General features: G+C 36.1%; 6 protein-coding genes across 12 annotated transcripts in view; 3 read left to right on the top strand and 3 right to left on the bottom strand.

Moving 5' to 3' along the window:
* Positions 1–2966, top strand: part of LOC100632278 (xaa-Pro aminopeptidase 1-like) — a 14091-nt gene extending 11125 nt beyond the window's left edge. For all 4 annotated transcript variants that reach the window (XM_019994094.1, XM_019994095.1, XM_019994093.1 and 1 more), the window contains exons 12-18: positions 1343–1403; positions 1566–1635; positions 1731–1835; positions 1893–1961; positions 2168–2244; positions 2540–2587; positions 2708–2966. In XM_019994094.1, the coding sequence (XP_019849653.1) occupies positions 1343–1403; positions 1566–1635; positions 1731–1835; positions 1893–1961; positions 2168–2244; positions 2540–2587; positions 2708–2878 (601 nt within the window). In that variant the 3' untranslated portion in view covers positions 2879–2966. The remainder of the gene's footprint in view (positions 1–1342; positions 1404–1565; positions 1636–1730; positions 1836–1892; positions 1962–2167; positions 2245–2539; positions 2588–2707) is intronic.
* A 438-nt stretch (positions 2967–3404) lies between these two features.
* LOC100640405 (MKI67 FHA domain-interacting nucleolar phosphoprotein-like) lies at positions 3405–6464 on the top strand. The gene is made up of 5 exons (XM_003384834.3): positions 3405–3626; positions 3795–3968; positions 4486–4594; positions 4658–4740; positions 6153–6464. Exons 1-5 carry the CDS (start codon positions 3624–3626, stop codon positions 6339–6341), a joined length of 558 nt encoding a protein of 185 aa, XP_003384882.1. The 5' UTR covers positions 3405–3623; the 3' UTR covers positions 6342–6464.
* Positions 6335–9564, bottom strand: LOC100632402 (vacuolar protein sorting-associated protein 27-like). The gene is made up of 9 exons (XM_019994098.1): positions 9475–9564; positions 9346–9423; positions 8964–9213; positions 8740–8862; positions 7999–8283; positions 6815–7611; positions 6675–6706; positions 6546–6622; positions 6335–6499 (listed from the first exon to the last, which is right to left on the bottom strand). Exons 1-9 carry the CDS (start codon positions 9541–9543, stop codon positions 6441–6443), a joined length of 1770 nt encoding a protein of 589 aa, XP_019849657.1. The 5' UTR covers positions 9544–9564; the 3' UTR covers positions 6335–6440.
* A 120-nt stretch (positions 9565–9684) lies between these two features.
* Positions 9685–12289, top strand: LOC100632529 (cyclic AMP-dependent transcription factor ATF-2-like). 4 transcript variants are annotated; one of them, XM_011404250.2, is made up of 9 exons: positions 9685–9771; positions 9952–10039; positions 10321–10406; positions 10602–10640; positions 10696–10785; positions 10911–11063; positions 11194–11255; positions 11338–11588; positions 11855–12289. In XM_011404250.2, exons 1-9 carry the CDS (start codon positions 9715–9717, stop codon positions 12076–12078), a joined length of 1050 nt encoding a protein of 349 aa, XP_011402552.1. In that variant the 5' UTR covers positions 9685–9714; the 3' UTR covers positions 12079–12289. The 4 variants fall into 4 exon arrangements, with proteins under 4 accessions (XP_011402552.1, XP_019849658.1, XP_019849659.1 ...); XM_019994099.1 differs by having other exon boundaries at positions 11341–11588; XM_019994100.1 differs by having other exon boundaries at positions 10911–11030.
* Positions 12290–12343: 54 nt separating this feature from the next.
* On the bottom strand, positions 12344–17907 carry LOC100632657 (alkyldihydroxyacetonephosphate synthase, peroxisomal-like). The gene is made up of 19 exons (XM_003384858.3): positions 17819–17907; positions 17686–17774; positions 17545–17634; positions 17304–17394; positions 17110–17230; positions 16853–16930; positions 16692–16763; positions 16225–16385; positions 15799–15978; positions 14424–14478; positions 14097–14276; positions 13858–13931; positions 13687–13749; positions 13587–13636; positions 13436–13505; positions 13279–13340; positions 12952–13144; positions 12724–12781; positions 12344–12608 (listed from the first exon to the last, which is right to left on the bottom strand). The coding sequence occupies exons 1-19, from the start codon at positions 17876–17878 to the stop codon at positions 12484–12486; spliced, it is 1872 nt and encodes a 623-aa protein (XP_003384906.1). The 5' UTR covers positions 17879–17907; the 3' UTR covers positions 12344–12483.
* A 135-nt stretch (positions 17908–18042) lies between these two features.
* The window catches only part of LOC100632785 (paired box protein Pax-9-like), a gene marked incomplete in the record, with an annotated part of 6407 nt that continues 5851 nt past the window's right edge, over positions 18043–18598 (bottom strand). Inside the window, 2 exon segments of the mRNA NM_001305254.1 lie at positions 18043–18418; positions 18533–18596. Coding sequence (NP_001292183.1) covers positions 18330–18418; positions 18533–18596 — 153 coding nt within the window.

Consider the following 18598-nt stretch of genomic DNA (forward strand, 5'->3'; position numbering starts at 1 on the left):
GCCATTTTACAGGTTAATAAGGTTATTAATTACACGCCCATGCATGAGAATAGAATTCTGAAACTCCACTACTGATCTAAGTATGCGGAAATGCCCAGAGATAAGCAAAAAAAGACTACGCGGTGATGTTTCAGCTACTATAGGGCGGTTAGACACTCTCCCTAACTAATTATCTACTCTTGGTGATAGTTATTATTATTTAATTGGATGGAAGCTCTTACTGTACATGTTGTACATGTTGATTTGTGTTTTCAGCTTTATGTTCTTTTTTTGTACATGTGCATGAAGTTAATGTCATTTCTGTTATGTACCAATTTGGATGTGATAACTGATAATTATAAATAACTGATTCAACTTCAGTGAATATGAACACGTGCAAGTGATTTCCATTCTTTGCTGTACAATTAGTGACTTTAGGGAAGTTTCTAATGTATTGTGTAAGTAAATGATAATTGAAGTCCAATAGCTTTGTCATTTGACTAGTGATTATGGTGTTTTTTTACTAATAGGAAGTGTTGGATAGATGTACATGTACATGTAGATGTAGGGTTTAGTGGCTTATGCAATACTTTATTGGTTAGCATCAACTTGTTTACTTCTTTGAGTTCTTTCATGATATTGCATCATCGATTGATAAATTTAGAATAATATAATAGTGGGTATATGTACTTATGTATAACTATATTCATGGTACGTGTATTAATCGTGACCTTAAAGGAATTTGGGTAACCACCTCCTTCATTGTTGAGTGGGTATCGGGGCTTTAATTAGAGTAACGTGTCTGTACTTTTGTCTATCGCTTTAACCTTTTGAGGAAAGTTTATTAAATCAATAGTAAGTTCCGAGTCCCTACCTGTATTGTTGTATGTAGTGTATGTATATGTATTGTGTATGTATTGTAGTGTAGTGAGAGGGTTTGTGTCTTTGTGGTATATACTGCATTTACTCTTATGGGTGCTGTTTTTATTTTTATGATGTTCATAATTGACCACAGGATTTTAATTACGTATTATTATCAGTGCTGTTTGGGGGAGTGTTTGTAATTAAGAAGTCACAATGTCTAGTCTTTTAGTCTTGTACCCCACCCTATTTTTAGTAACATGTTATTATGGTTCAACCACTTTATAGTAAATGTACTTTGAATTAAAAGTTAATTACTTTAATTAGTTGTGAACTTCAATCTAAGTTTGCTCACATGTTTATGAATTGTGAAAGATTTTGATGAATAAGGCTTTATCAAAATGCTTGTTTCCTTTTATTATCTGAGTGATCAAGAATTTTTAACATATGGCAATACATAAATTTGTGAAATAGTTCGATTATTGTATCTCACTGCCTGTAGAGATGGCACTACTGACGTAACAAGGACTATGCACTTTGGGAATCCCACGGACAAGCAAAAGGTAGGAAGTACACATGTACTACACGTACATGTACATGTACACATACATGTATATGTACATGTACATGTACACATACATGTATATTCATGTTCATGTTATGATGTACATACTCTATGTAATGTATTAATTGTTTCCATGAGTCTCTCACTTGCACTATATTAGGAATGCTTCACTCGTGTTCTTAAAGGTAACATTGCATTGTGTACTGCCGTGTTCCCTGAGAAAACCCCTGGTCAGTTAATCCAGTTTAAAACCCTCACTCTACTACTTATTGATGATAACCTACTTTAGTATTAATTAATCAATTAATAATTATATCAATTATAGGTCCAGCTCTTGATGCTTTTGCTCGTCTGCCGTTATGGAAGGCGGGGCTCAACTATCGTCATGGAACTGGTCATGGTGTTGGAGCATTTCTTAATGTACATGAAGGTATGGGCGTGATTTAATGAGGTGTGGGCGGGGAGGGAGAGTTTTGTTTGATTCTAGGTCCCCATGGAATTGGAGGGTCCCGTAACTATAGTGAGCCGTTATATGGAGGAATGTTTGTATCTGATGGTAAGCGTGTGTGTGTGTGTGTGTGTGTGTGTGTGTTTGGTTTGAAATGACACCATCATTTCCTACAGAATTAAGATATTTTAATACACATACGGTGCATGTATATCTTGTGTTTCTGTGGTGCTTTATTTCTTATGCATGTAGTTCACTCTTAATTTTTTGCCTTCTTTGTCTTTTCATTAAAATATCTTCTCTTATCCTCTCAGAGCCAGGATATTACGAAGACGGCGAGTTTGGGATCAGAATTGAAAACATAGTCCTTATCAAACCAGTTGAAACTAAAGTAAAGGAACTAATCCATTACTTATTAATCTAATCACAACCTAATGTCCCATACACATCGCTAAATATATGTGTACTATCAATTTATTTATAGTGATAATGCATGCATGTATGTACAGTGTACATGTGTATGAAAATGGATAACTTATCCTCTTTCTTTCCTTATCTTTTGTACACCAGATTGCTAGACATAAGTGTACTATATCAATTTCAGTGATAATGTATGCATGTACGTGTGTGTGTGTATGTACATGTATGAAAATGAATAAGTTATCCTCTTTCTTTCTTTATTACAGTATCAGTTTGGTGGATCGCCCTACCTTACTATGGAGCCCGTTACCTTGGTACATTGCACCATTATTTATTCATTCATTTATTTATTTATTATTTTATTTATCCATTTATTTATTTTATTTATCCATTTATTTATTTATTCATTTAATTATTTATTTATTTATTATTAGGTTCCTATACAGCTAAAGATGATAGCCCCTGAGCTCCTCACTGAAGATGAAGTGTCTTGGTTGAATGATTATCACACTCAAGTTCGTGACACCCTTTCTCCTGTCCTCATAGATCAAGGAAGGACTGAAGCCCACCAATGGTTGATTAATGCTACACAGCTGCTGGGATGAATGAGGAATGTGGAGCAAAGGACTACACAGTTTTATAAACTATTTTTTGTACTTTTTTGTTACATGATAAAGTTATGAAAAATAATAATTAAATACAGTTAATTAATTAGGTAACCACGCCCATTTATATAGGTGTGGCCAAAGTATAATTTCAAGTTCAGTTTTTACACGTTGACGGTTCTGTTTCCTCTTTTTGTCCAACAAAATTCAATGGATCTTGTCCAAGACTACGTTAAACCTTTAAAAGAGTTTGCCAAGGACTCCATTAGACTAGTGAAAAGATGTACAAAGCCTGATCTGAAAGGTACAGAGCTTTAAATTCAAAAGTTTCAAATTCCGTTTTTTTTCTTTTTAGAGTTTCAGAAGATAGCCTTTGCAACTGCTATAGGGTTTGCCATAATGGGCTTCATTGGATTCTTTGTTAAGCTAATTCATATTCCAATTAACAACATATTGGTGTAAGTTTTAAAGCCTTTTGTTTTGTTGTCTGTTTCATAATGAAATCTTTTTTTCCTTTGTAGTGGTCGCTGAGTTCCAAGATATTACCTCATTCTCACCTGTTATGATAATTACATAAACCAGTAATTATTGTCTTATTTGTCTCTTTTAATAATAAAGAAATAAGCAACCAATTTAAACTTTAAAAGTATTCTTTGTTATACGCCATTTTGTCATGGGTGGGGTTCCTAGGAAATTAGGAGTCCACGTGGTGGTAGAGACTAGAGAACAGAAAAGGTTTTGAGGAATGGTAAGTTTGGCATCACATCATTTAAAACAACAGGAGACCGTTATCTCCTAGTTTCTGGTAATGGTTGTATTATCTGAAAAATTATACTTTAGATTAATATTTTATGGTCAATTGTAATCAGAACTAGCTCAAAAGTGTGTTAAAAAAACTATCATTGATTATAAACAGAGTAAAAAGAAAGAGAAGAAACAGAAGGCGGAAGAAGCCAATGAAGAGGAGGAGTTGAAGCCAGGTGCCATATACCTCAGTCACATACCTCACGGGTTCTACGAGAGAGAAATGAAAAGTTATTTTACTCAGTTTGGTGAAGTTACGAATCTGAAACTGATTAGGAGCAAAAGAGTGAGAGAAATTATAATTAGAATACACCTGGTCCATGTATCTTGTACATGTATATTATAATTACTTTATTAAGGACACCATTGGGCCCACACTACCTGTCCTTAATACATGTACAGTGTAGCCTCTTTATTAAGGACACCATTGGGCCCACACTACCTGTCCTTAATACATGTACAGTGTAGCCTCTTTATTAAGGACACCATTGGGCCCACACTACCTGTCCTTAATACATGTACAGTGTAGCCTCTTTATTAAGGACACCATTGGGCCCACACTACCTGTCTTTAATGCAGAAGTGTCCTCATTTCAGAAGTACTCTTGTATAGGCTTGCATCAATTAGGCATTACCAAATGTCCTCATTATAATAAGATTGTATGGTGTCCTTATTATCCTTATTATGGAGGTTAAACTGTGTGTTAAAGTTTAAGTGCATGTATATATACATACAATGTACATGTCATGTGAATATCCTTAATAATGAATCCCCTCATTTCCTCTGTACTCTGTTTCCTTCAGACCGGTCGCTCAAGAGGTTTTGCTTTCATTGAATTTGCTACTTCCGTTGCTGCAAAGGAAGCAGCTGAGGCTCATAACAATTACCTCTTGTTTGAGAAAGTAATGAAATGTGAGGAATATTGAAGGGGAAGATATATTTTGACATCTTTTGCTCCACTGTTTTCTCCTCTAGGTCGTTACATTGATCCAGCTACACTCAAGCCCAACACATTTAGACAGTTTACGTTAAAGAAAAGAGTCAAACCAGTGAAAAAGGTGAGACTATGAATGTTACTAGCAAATTATGTGTAAAGGAAACGTAATTTTGTATGTGTATCAGAAAATTTAATAAAAATAATGCTGAATTTTCCCTATCAAAAATTATAAAAGGTCAAAAAAATTTCACTTTTCATTTTTGGCAAATTTGGCCAAAATCCCTGTACTATAGTACAGGGACTTTAACCAGATTTTAGAGCAACTTTAAAAATTCGTAAAAAAATTCAAACTTGATCGGAATCAGCTCAAACTTTCTACACAACATAAGTACATGTATATGCATGAGAAAACATAATAAAAATTAAGAATTCTCACCTTTTCATTTTTGGCAAAATTTGGCCAAAATCCCTGTACTATAGTACAGGGACTTTGGCCCAATTTTTGAGCAACTTTAAAAATTCGTAAAAAAATTCAAACTTGATCGGAATCAGCTCAAAATTTTAAAGCAGCATCAGGACATTCATATGTACATGTATAAGAAAAATCTCTCTCCTTGCCATTTTAATAAGTATCAAGTACTATAATAGTCCATAAAACTTTCTGCATACATGCCATACTTCTCTCTAAACGCCTACAATAATGAAGCACTATGGTGCAATGGACTCGCCTGCTGGAATTCACCTGAGTGATATGTATTACTTGTACTGTGATATTTTAAGCAATTTGAAAAAAAATTATTATTATGGACTGCATAGTTATAATGATAATTAAAATAAGCTATGGGTGTGGTCAACAACTAACTAGCTAAATCATGGCACATGGGTAGGAGAAAGAAGAAAAGCTGAAATTTATTTTAGCATCTGAAGCTCTATTCCAAGAAAGAGTTAGCACAGAAAATTTTTCTAGATATTTAAAAGAGACTGAGAGAGTTTGGTTGCTCCTGCTTTCCCCAGTGCCGCCTGAAAAATTCTCCAAGAGGCTAAATCACAAAGTTTGAGCAACTGTAACTCACAAACAACGAAGTTAGGACAAAATCGTTCTTTTTGTTTTTCGTTAGATGGGATTTTCTACCTCTGAAGCAAATCTCGGCCCTGTAGAGTGAAACACGAGCTCTCACCTGGAGAGAGGTCCCCTGGTTTAGCAGTTCACAGCTTTTGGTGCCACGGGATGCTACAAGAGCATAATTAGATGAAAGAAAGCAACTTTATCTGTTGCTAGAAGAAGAAATAGAGCTCTAGACTGCTCAAACAAAAAGATAATTTTTTTTACAAATCAATTAAATTGTGTGGACAGAATGACAGAATGACAACCCAACTGCTTAGTACCCGCCTACGCGAGTCCAAAAAATGATTAACTATATACTGTAGTAATGTTAATGGTGATAATACAATAATTGGTGACCCAAATAGTATATGTACATGTAGAAGAGACATGTGTATATTGCCCTCTTCTTTCTCTGCCTCCTTCTCTAGCCTAAGACTCAAGCTGAGATACAGAGTTATGTCAAAGGTGTGCTAGAGCGGGAAAGCAAAAGAAGAGATCGTCTCAAATCCCTCGGGATTGAGTACGAGTTTCCAGGATACTCCGGCTGCATAGAGACTAAAGAGTATAAGCTAGAAACGCCAAAGCACACAATATTCACTGATGGAGATGAACAGTGAATTAGCAGACAAGAAAATAACATCAAAAATAATAATATTAATAATAATTGTAACAGTGATTTTAATGCTATTCCGATGGACTATTGTTCAGATTTGTGTTCAGGTGTTATTTGCTGGAGCAAATTTCGATTTTCTTGGACGTGCATTTACTGACGGGCCTACAAGAATTAATTAATGTTAAAGGAAAGTGTGGGTGTGGCTTACTTCGTCCTCCAGGTGGAAGGGGTGAGGCTTGTGTGGTCTTTGTATCAAGAGCAGTAGAAGCACTATCATTAGTATCACTATTAACAACATGTATACAATCATTTATTGTATTATTTATACACCCCATACCTTTGGTATTTCTTTCTTCTATTTACTGGTACCTACATGTACACAAATACAGTAGTACATTAAAGTATATACTATTATACTAGATAAACCTCTACCTCTCTTTCTCAACAAAACAAGTTGTTTGTGGCTGACGTGTTTACCTTTTTATTCGTTTCGGTTTGACTTTCAGTTGATACAGGCCCACTGGATGGACTTTGATCATCACTGACACTTTCTGTAGTAACTCCTTCAGTTGGACTGGTTTCAGACTCTTCAGTGGGAAGAGCTTGTTCAGTGGGAGGGGCTTGTTCAGTGGGAGGAGCTTCTTCAGTGGGAGGAGCTTCTTCAGTGTCAGTGGTGGGGGCATTCAATTCGTTATTTGGTTCTTGTGATTCCTCTTCTATCGTCTGTACCTCTTCCTCCTCCTCCTCCTTCCCTTCCTCTTTTATTGTCTCTTCTTTCTCTTCCTTTTCTTCTTTCACTCTGTCGTCCTTTCTCTCTTCTTCCTTCAATTGGTTTTGCGTTCCTCCTGTCAATAATTTTGTTCTCTTTGGCGCAACCGGTTTCTCCACCACGACAACAGCAGGCTCCTCCTCCTTCCTTTGAATGGTAGGCGTGGTCTGTTTCCGTGGTAACGGTACAGGGCTAGGCTCGCTAGTAGTAGCAGGAGGAGGAGGAGACTTTGATAGTGGGCCACTCTGTGGTCTCGGAGGTGGGACCTTCTTTCCAGTAGCTGCTGCCGGAGAGAGTTTAGGAGGAGCAGGACGAGGGGGAGGTGCTTGTTTGGGTTTCATAGCTCCGTCTTCTTTTTGCTGCTTTTTCTTGCGAGGAGGAGGAACGGGAAGTTCTTCAGCCTCTGAATCATCGGAATCCTCGGTCTCTGTACTGTCGTTATCATCGCCATCTTCCTTCCCTCCCTCCTCCTCTCTCGGCTTACTATCTACAGGTGGACCTACAACTATAGTGAACAAGATAACCACAATTGTAAAGCAACAACTTGTGAATTGTATACACACAGGAATGGGACAAGATCACTGTATTACAAAAAAACATGTGCTATGTACATGCAATTCATGTTAAATACATGTGCTGTGTGCATGCAATTCATGTTAAATACATGCACAATTGTATGTATACAGTAGATATAAAGGGCATATGTCATACACTATTAAAATGTACATGTATTTCTAATCCTTAGTGGATTGAGTGTCATTTCTCTAAAATATCAAATATCGCTTGTACTCAACACCAAAAACAAGCCCACACACACATGTACTGTACATGAATACAGATAATATCCATTTGTCCATACATAGTCATCTTCACTATATAAACTTATACTAACCTTTAGTACTATCAAGTGCATCATTCTCTCCTCCCACACATAATACCAGTGGCTTGTTACACTGGTGACAAACACGTTCAGTTTTACCACTAGGCTTTGCACCCGATAGCTGCGCTATATCTGCTTTATGAGGTGAGCATTGGGAGCAGACGATACGCCCACACATTCTGCAGTGGTGCTTTCTAACGAAAGCTGAGAACTTTTGTTTGCAGAGCATGCATTGATTAGTGACTGAATCAGGTACCCATACTGCCTTATAGAGCATTGCTGTTGTGTCTTCAGCATCTGGAGAAAAAGAAAGATTATACAATACATAATGTAATATGGAGAAAAGGAAGGAAAAAAAATAACCATCAAAACATATACATGTGCAAATAGGAAAATTAAAATGTAGAAGTTAAACTGAAAGTAAGTTTAGCTTGCCCATCATGACAACCATCAATAGCCATACAATTCATGCACATGTACAATAAATGGTACTTCATGATAAATACACACATAATGTAAAAAGACAATGTGCATTGTTCTAAAGGTTGTCAACAAATCCACTGCTGAAACCTTTAAACTATTAGAATAATGCTGGTGATAGAGTTTAGTATCAACATTGAATGTCCTAATAATTGATTGTTTGGATATGAGGTTAGTTTTTCATTCCAGTTTAATGGATGTTATTATTAGTGTTGCAAACACAATCAACCGAAATATCATAAAACTAAAAGCTTTCTGTTATCTATGCCTTGCCTTTGTTTAGTTTATTTATTTGCTTAGTGAGATTAGCTATCCAGTTGGTCTTGTCAGCTTTTGTTAGTGCAAAGACGTGAAATGATTTATCAGCATGATTGATCTGAAAGGCATTATCAGGGTCTAGAAAAAAAAGAGAAAAATAGATGAAAAGAATTAAGAAAAAATTGACAAATAAATAAACAAGAAAATACAATAGACTTAAAAGAAATAGAATGTAGTACCTAGTTCTTCCTTTCCTCCTCCCTCTCCTACAGTTTCCAGCTCCACCTGAGGCATATAGTGACATTTTGAAGACACAGTCATACTGCTAATAGGGAGGATGTGTTGATTGCTATAAAGACCACGACTGAGTATGGAGCCATAGACTAGGATATCATTGAAGAGAAAGAACTGACGTTTCTTTGGCCCTTTTCGACAAATCTTCCAGAGGCTACCTTCCCTGATAAAAAGTCGACCAGGAACTAGTAGAACCTGTTAAGAAAATGAAGGATGCACTTGCAAATGTGTTCCAAAGTAAACTAAATATTATCCTATCCATTGTACAATTTCTTTCATATAGACATTACTGTATTGTTCTATAGACAAGAGTTACAAGCACCCTACCTCTCCCCTTGTAAAGTGATTCTGTATATCTGTTATCTTCTCTATGTTGAAACTGGACTGAGCTTGAGCAGCCTCAGTCTACAGAGAAAAAAAACAAAGCATGGACATTTTATCACATCATGTCCTTACCCCTGAGACCCTCTTGAGATCTGAGCTAGCAGTTACTGTAGGCTTTCTCTTGAAAATATTACCGGCCATGTCAATCTTGTATGCTTTAGAAGCTAATGATGAAGTAGTTAGTTAAGACACGCCCATTATATGCGTGACAAAGCTCTCTCTGTGTCTCTTTCTTTCTCAGTCCCAAAGCTTTCTCTTTGATATTTACATCTTTCATAACCCTCGGCTCCCTCTTCTCTCTCCCTCTCTCTCATGGCCGCCACAGAGAGCGACAAGCCTTTTGTTTGTAATTACCCCGGCTGTGGACAGGTGAGTCCCCCTCCTATATTCTGTGTGAGTGTCAGAGCGATGCTGTCAGTATGATGTCATTTTGAGCTGTACCTAAAAAAGTCTCCCCTGGCTGGTCTATTGTGTCAAATTGACATCATAGGCATCTTTTAATCGAGTCTTTTCCCTCCATCTCTTTCTCTTCTCCCTCTCTCCCTCCAGCAATTCACAAATAACGACCATCTTGCTATTCACAAGACTAAGCACGAGCTTTCTCTCAAACTCAATAAAGGAGATATACAGCTAATTGGTAAGGGAAGAGAAGAACAGAGAGAGCATTATTTAAAATATCAATATACATGTATACTGTATTGGTAAGGAAAGAGAGAGAGAGAGAGAGATGGTGTGTGTGTGTGTGTGATGTGGGGTCAGTGATATGGTCTTGTGAGTATTGACCTCATGATACTAATTATTATTTAAAATTAAAATACTACAAAATGTTGACATCTTGTACGTATGACACTGTATCCTCCTCTACCAACTTCCCTCTTCTTTCCCCCTCTTCTCTCCCTCCCTTTCTCTCTCTCTCAGATCAAACTCCTACTCCGACTCGGTTTCTACGTAACTGTGAGGAGGCTGGTCTCTTTCAAGAGCTTGAAGCAAATCCGTTTGAACACGTAAGCCTTCAAGCCATACTAACGCTCCTCCTCTTGTGTTGAATGGTTTGAATTTGATGAATGCTGTCACAGAAACACAGTGTTATTGGTAGTATATGTAAATTGTACATGTGTATATGTAGATACATGTACATGTGTATAATGTCACTCAACTGTATAGCTATAGTGATTACTCTCTCCTTTCTCTTATCTCAGGATTTCAAACAAGCAACTCAAAATAACGAGAAAGAGAAGGTACACATATTCAGTTACCATGGTGATGTTATTCATGTTTTGTGTTATTCGATAGGCAAAGTTACAAATTGATGGAGTTCAAAAGGTCTTGCCACCTGCTATTCCTGTAGCTCCTCCTCCTAGCCTAGCTAATCCTCAAAAAGCTGTGAGTGTTTTTCATTTCTTTTGAATATTACTCTCTCCCCCCCCCTCTCTCTCTCCCCCCTCTCTCTCTCCCCCTCCCTCTCTCCCTCTCTCTCTCTCCCCCTCCCTTCCTCTCTCTTTTCTCAGGTTCCCCTTGCCACAGTCCCAGCTCATATTGGTACTGCTACAGCACTCACTAAACAAAAGTTGCTGGCTTCAATTCAAAATAAGAATGTCGTTGAGGCAAATCAGAAAAAGAATACTGAGGTATTAGCTCAAGCTCTTAAAGCTGTCATTGAGGTACTGCATTGGTCACTCACTGTCTGTTATAAGCATGTGTAAATATTTTGAATTCCGTAAAAATTGATTATTTATTTAATTTTTAAAATGTTATTTTTGAAATGCTGGATTATTTTTTATAACTTTTTAGAGTAACAGTGAAAGTGGATCCAGCTCTGATGGTTTTGCTGTACCACAGGATGCTCCCAGGAGGTATTTCCATTGTCATAAACCTCAGAATAATTTGAAATGGATACTCCCTCCCCTCTCTCTCTCTCCTTCCCTTCCTCCCTAGAAGAGGTAGGAAGCCTGATGATGAAGACCCAGAGACAAAGCGTCAGAAATTCTTAGAGCGGAACAGAGCAGCTGCCAGTCGCTGTAGGGCCCGTAAAAAGCACTGGGTGGATACACTGGATAAGAAAGCAAAGGAGCTGGAGATGCTGAATACCAGCTTACAGCAAGAGGTCATCTTATTGAGGGCTGAGGTCCAGCAGCTTAAGTCAATCCTGTTGGCTCATAAGGACTGTCCATTGATGGCAAAACCAGGTACGTCATGTACATGTAGCATATACCAGTGCTTCTAATTGTGGGGATTAAAATCTGCAATCACTAAGAGAGAATTCTCCATTTAAAAAAATATTATGTCTGATACATATCCACACACACATCAATCGTACATGAAATAATTCATACATTAATATCAATCGGCATGATATCATTATGAAAAAACTTAACTACTCATCACAATAATCGCAAATATTACTTTTATCAATTTGTTCCTTGTGAGCTCATTATGTTTTTCCTTTATACAGATGAGCCACCAGTCCCAGCTCCTTCAAGTGGCCACACTGTAGGGGTTACCCTCCTGTCCTCTTTCTCCTCTCTCTCTCCTCTTGTCAGCAGCCCACTGGCTGGGAGTAACCTTCTCACGTCTCCTCTCTTCCTACCGAGCCTCACCATAGCTCCGAACAGTAACGATATATCAAAGAGCATTGAGATATCAACATCGGAACTGAATCCGCATCAAGTTGAATGAGTTGGTGTCAGGACTGATTCACGCAGTGCACAAAAGAGATTGTTACAATATATTATTAATACATGAGCGAATGAATGATGGGACATTTTAACTGTTTTGCACACTACTTGTATTAACAATAGATGATAACAATAGCAATAGTAATTATTATTACTATTGTTGTTGTTGTTGTTATTTTTATTTAACATCATGGTATTAGGTTTTCCTTAAATTACTAATGCATTGGGAAAATTTATTTTAGTGGGTATATAGCATTATAATAAAATTATTATAACAATGTTCCCAAGAACAATCATTCAAAAAGGTAGAAAAATTTTATAAATATTGCCCCCAAAATATAAAATACACAATAATAATAATTCAAGAGTCACATATAAAGCTATGCACACAGAAGCATTATGCTTCCTAAGGTAGAAGATTAGCACAACCGAATATGTTCTGTGGATCGACTTGTCTCTTCACAGCATACAACATATCAATACCAGTGGGAGTTAGAGTGTCTTTAATCCACTTCTTACGTATTTTACCAACTAAGAGAGAGAGAGGAAAGAGTTGCATTTAAATGTGCAGAATAAACTGCAATAACAACAGCAACTAAAATAGCTTGAAACAAGGCAGGACTCATGCAGTACAGCAATGACTAACCTCCATGATGATGTGACAGACTTCCACCATTGGCTAAGACCTCATCCCTAGCAGATGACTATAATAATTGATAAAAAAGATTTAAAATTAAAAAAAATTAAGTTTCTGTAGATACATTTATATACTTGTTTATTGATAAACATAACATTTGAACTAATCCAAAAGATTTAAAAATTTAAAAATTAAGTTGCTATATAAAGTATGTTCCATGTCCATTGCTCTGCTTACTTCAATCGTATGGAATAGTTTTACAGGGTCCATCCCGACCTCAAGGTAAGAGAAGGCAAGATAAAAGTAGACACAAGCTCCTTCATCGTAGACTTGAGTTACCCGGCAGCTGATGAGTGGTGGACGAATGATACCATTATCAGTGCACAGCTGGGAGATCCTCTCTTTAACATTGCGACACATGTCAACAACTCTGAGGCATCAAAAACACAATTAAGTACATTATTATTATTATTATTATTATTATTATTATTATTAACATAATATGCTAATAGTTGGATTTAGTGTAGTGGAAAAAATAGTTTTAGATTATTGACATAATTTGACCTGCTCCAAGGTATTGAAGTTTCAAATGATTCTGATAGGTAGCCATAGTCAAACGCCATATCCTAAAGGAGAAAAATAACTTTTTAAGTAACATTTTATTTTCTCTCTTTCTCTCTCTTTCTCTATCCTTTGTTCTATCATCTTTTCTTTTCCTTACCCTGATGTAAGCAATCACAAAGGTCATCATGTAGCCACGGCGACCATTCTCTTCGCCTCCAGACAGGCCACTGTAGGTAAAAAATTTTACATAAAATTAAAGAAATTCATTTTGCATATATTTAATAAAGTATTGCACTACAACTGGTTACTTGTATTTGGAAGCAATATCAATCAATCTCTTTTCTTGTAGCTTTACTTCCTAAGTACATGTACATTAATAACAATAAAATATTCTCTCTCTGAACGTACTTCAGGAGTTCCTTCCATTAGTAATGTGCAGGCGGCCATCTTGTCAGGATCAAATCCTTTAAACTGAATAATAAAAGAAAGACATGATGATACACCAGCTGAAGGATCAAATAAATTTGCAATTTTTTCAATTATTTGATCACAGCATTAGTACAACAATTAGGGTCTTACTTTAGTAACGTATATCTTCTTAATTGAGTCAATAATTGAAGTTGTAAATGATGGGGTTGGCTTTAAAATCTGACCTTTAAAAGAAAGAGTGGAAGAGCATCAAGTGGCTAAAAAACTATTAACCAATTTATTAATAGTTCAGTAAATCCACGTCCTCATAATTATTAACAAGTTAAAATTTCCCTCTCCCCATAAAAGCAAAAGTTTGACCCAACAAACAAAAAGGAGTATTAACTAACCAATCTGAAACTGCAAGTTATCCATTAGTCTAATGGAGGCAGGAGCACAGCGTTGCTTAGCAACATCCCTCATATACTCCACTCCTAGCTCAAAGGTCGGAAAGACAATGGACCCATAGCGGCGAACCTGAGGGAGTGGCCTAATTCTCATAGTCACCTCAGTAATGACACCAAGTGTCCCTGTAGGTAATGGACATGTATAGTAAAGGTCAATGTGTACGTACATACATGTACATTGTACATGTACATTTATATATTTCAAAGGTCACAAAGAAGAGAAGGAGTGAGAGAGGAGAAATATCATATTATTAAAAGAAGAGGAAGTACCTTCTGATCCTAGTATGAAATGCTGCAAATCGGGTCCCAGCGAATTTCTCGGTCCCTTTAATATTAAGAGGTAATTAATTCATGGATGAAAATATTGACAATTATTTATAATTTTTGCTCAAAAATTCTACACAACATAACAACAGGTATAATGGCATACCATGTATCAGAAATGGATAATTCTCAGCAATACATCTCAGTGATTGATTACACATTAATGTCCTTATGCTGTGTAAAACGTGTGAGCTGTTTCTGATACATAATTTTTTAAATCATGAGCTTATTTTCAAAATTTAGACCTTTTCTTAAAATGGCCATAACTCAAAAAATATTTGTCGGAATCAGCTCAAACTTTCTACACAGCATAAGGACATCAATATATATCAGAAAATGTAATAAAAATTTGGGGTGATTTCGGGGCCATTTTTCGGAAAAAACCATGGGCTATAGCCTTGGGTATTTTTCAAAATTTTGACGTTTTCTTGAAAAGGCCATAACTCAAAAATTATTTGTCGGAATCAGCTCAAACTTTCTACACAGCATAAGTATATCAATATGTATCAGAAAATGTAATAAAAATGGGGGGTGATTTCGGAGCCATTTTTCAGAAAAAACCATGGGCTATAGCCTTGGGTATTTTTCAAAATTTTGGCATTTTCTTAAAATGGCCGTAACTTGAAAATTATTTGTTGGAATCAGCTCAAACTTTCTACACAGCATAAGGACATCAATATGTATCAGAAAATGTAATAAAAATGGGGGGTGATTTCGGAGCCATTTTTCGGAAGAAACCATGGGCTATATATATAGCCTTGGGCATTTTTCAAAATTTTGATGTTTTCTTAAAATGGCCATAACTCGAAAATTATTTGTCAGAATTAGCTCAAACTTTTTACACAGCATAAGTATATCAATATGTATCAGAAAATGTAATAAAAATGGGGGGTGATTTCGGAGCCATTTTTCAGAAAAAACCATGGGCTATAGCCTTGGGTATTTTTCAAAATTTTGACGTTTTCTTGAAAAGGCCATAACTCAAAAATTATTTGTTGGAATCAGCTCAAACTTTCTACACAGCATAAGTATATCAATATGTATCAGAAAATGTAATAAAAATGGGGGGTGATTTCGGAGCCATTTTTCAGAAAAAACCATGGGCTATAGCCTTGGGTATTTTTCAAAATTTTGGCATTTTCTTAAAATGGTCGTAACTTGAAAAATTTAAGTTGGAATCACCTCAAACTTTCTACACAGCATAAGGACATCAATATGTATCAGAAAATGTAATAAAAATTTGGAGTGATTTTGGAGCCATTTTTTGGAAATACACATGTACTACAGTGCCATTAATTAACAATAATTAATTACTGCTAACCAAAAAGCTTTTATCAATAGTCCCGGACGGTGTCACTGTCCTTATTCTAACAACGAGGTCTTCAATATTTCCATATTTGTTTTTCTTCATTCCAGAGGACCTTGTCGCTACCCATCCACCAAGAGTACTAAACTCCTGTGAGTCTGGCTCATGTCCTGAGGTATATCCCCTCTCTGCCAGCTAATGGTGAAAAGGGACACTAGTAAGAGCTGGGTACATTGAGTATAATACTAAGAGAATTTAATGTTTCAAAATGGAGAAATATAATGTGTATATAAAGCAATGACCAATATTAGTATTGGTAGAAGAGTTTTCACAAAAAAATCCAAATTCCAATACATAAAATTTAATACACGTAAAATGACTTATAAAAAATGTCAATTGTGTTTTTTTTTTCAAAGAAATTGCTAGTACGAGTATTATAACCTTTCTCTCCAGGTCTTGTCCCACTATGCCGGCCTCAACGTGTGCAGTTAAATTATCTTCGTCAATCCAGAGGATCTTATCCATTTCAGTCATGTCTAGAGATATGATGGGACGCCTCTCGTCACTTGGACACTCTAAAGCACCTGAAACATTAGTACCACCTGTACGGGAATGAAAAATAAATAACAACATAATTAATGAAAGAGGAGTGATAATAATAATAATAATAATAATAATAATAATAATAATAATAATAATAATAATAATAATAATAATAATAATAATAATAATAATAATAATAATCAATAATAAATTAATAAGCAAAAAATTGAATGAATAGAATCATCACTTTTTGAGCAAATTTTCCAAAAATGCAAATGCCATAAATTATTATTATTCTATATTACAATAATTAGTTATTTTACAAACAAATCAAATACACTGACTGAGTATTAATTACCACTCACCTCCAAACGGTATGATGCATATATTATGAAGAGAAGCCAATTGAACTATCTTTGCTACATGATCGTGACAACCTACAAAAATAGCAATGAAACTTTTTCGAGTGAATTATCAATTAATTTTTTGAGTCTGAGTATAGCTGTGTAGCTATTTATATACTGACCTGGCCACACTACGGCATCGACAAGTCTTATATCAATTTTACCACTTCTCAAAATGAACAACTCATGACAAGTGTGACCTATAGAAACATGAATAGGCAGGTCAAACTTTAAAACAACTTAAAAATTCATTAAAAAATCTCCAAACTTGATCTGAATCTGCTCAAACATTCTATGCAACATAAGAACATGTATATGCATCAAAAAAGGTATAAGAATTCCTCTTTTTTGGAGAAGAACACAAAATGTTATTTTTTACCATGTGAATGGAAGAGCCTGTCATCAGCATCGGTTGATATGGCAACAGAGTGAGGGCGGACAGCTTCGATAAATGAAGGACAAGGCATTGGAGGAGGAAGATCAGCTGGAGAAGGAGGGGGCTAGGAGAGAGAGAGAGAGAGGGAGAGAGAAAGAAAGAGAGGATCTGTTAAAATAAAAGTATTGTATACTTACTTGCGAGAAAGCTGTTTGTGTTCTATCAAAACCTAGTTTCTGCTCCATCCACGGTATCACTAAAGGCAGTACTAGCCCATTCAATGGATACCTATAAACACATGAACAATATGCACATGTACTACCATCCACATTGGAGAACAGCTACTACTTTTATTAAGACAATCAATGCATCTCTCCTTAATAATGTGTCATACATCATGAGCTGTAAAGTATTAGTTATTTGGAGGTAACTACCTACCTTGGCCCAGTGAAGAAAGCAACTCCTTTATCATTGAGATAGAACCCAGAATCCTTATAGCCCCAACCATTCCAGCTTAATATCTCAAGTCTATTATGCAAATATTATTAATCTATTATCATAATTATAATACTAGTTGACCTTTTTCTTGGAAAGGCTTTCTGTATCTCTGTCTTTTTGCTGGAAATTGGGGCACTAGCTTCTATAGAGCCGCACTTATTCAACTGGATCTGTACGGAGAGTGGATTGTTCGTAAAACATTATACACTAATACCTCAGGTTTCCTTAAATGGCCTTGCAGAACACTCAGCCTTCTTGCTGAAGGGTCATCCATATTATTGCATATCACTAACTACTAGCCACACCCTCTTTACACGTGGGTTTGTACGCATGCGCAGATTTAAAACTAGGGATGTCCGTATACTTCAACCACGTGCAAGCACGTGGGAGCTGAACACAAGAAAGCTAATGCAATTGCAGCAAACGACTTTCTTTATAAAACTAAAAAATGGTAGCAAATACCAAATAAGAGAGAGATATACTGAATGAGTTTAGTTAATGATGCTGGGTTGAAAGTTCACTGAGAGTGTGGATGAAATGAAATGTGTGTAGTATGCATGCATTGGTACTATAAAAATACTAAAATTTGTTTCTAATAATAATATTTTAATAATAATAATATTTAATAAGAGTTTTGATCTCGTGATGATAAGTGTGAGTGATATAATGAAAGGGGGAGGGAGGACGTTGAACGAGTGCTCGATCATTTAGTGAAAGTGGTTCCTCTAGCAGGTGTAAGTAGGGAAGGTCTGATTCCACGCAGTCGTAGCTACCGGAGGACTGGAGTTTGAAGGAGGGGGAGTCAAAGATGCACCTGTAATTAAAAAAATAAAAAATAAACAAATAGAAAAATTCATCATATTTACATCAATTGCTAGGAGATTATACAACTGTTATTCTGAAGTGATAAAAGCGAGTTGGTTCTTACCAAATGGCTCTTGGTTAGGTGAGTTAGTAGTCCCTGGCCTCATGCTAGGAGGAGGAGGGGCAGCAG

Source organism: Amphimedon queenslandica, unplaced genomic scaffold, assembly GCF_000090795.2.
Source record: "Amphimedon queenslandica unplaced genomic scaffold, v1.1 AMPQUscaffold_13482, whole genome shotgun sequence".
NCBI classification, from domain to species: Eukaryota; Metazoa; Porifera; class Demospongiae; order Haplosclerida; family Niphatidae; genus Amphimedon; species Amphimedon queenslandica.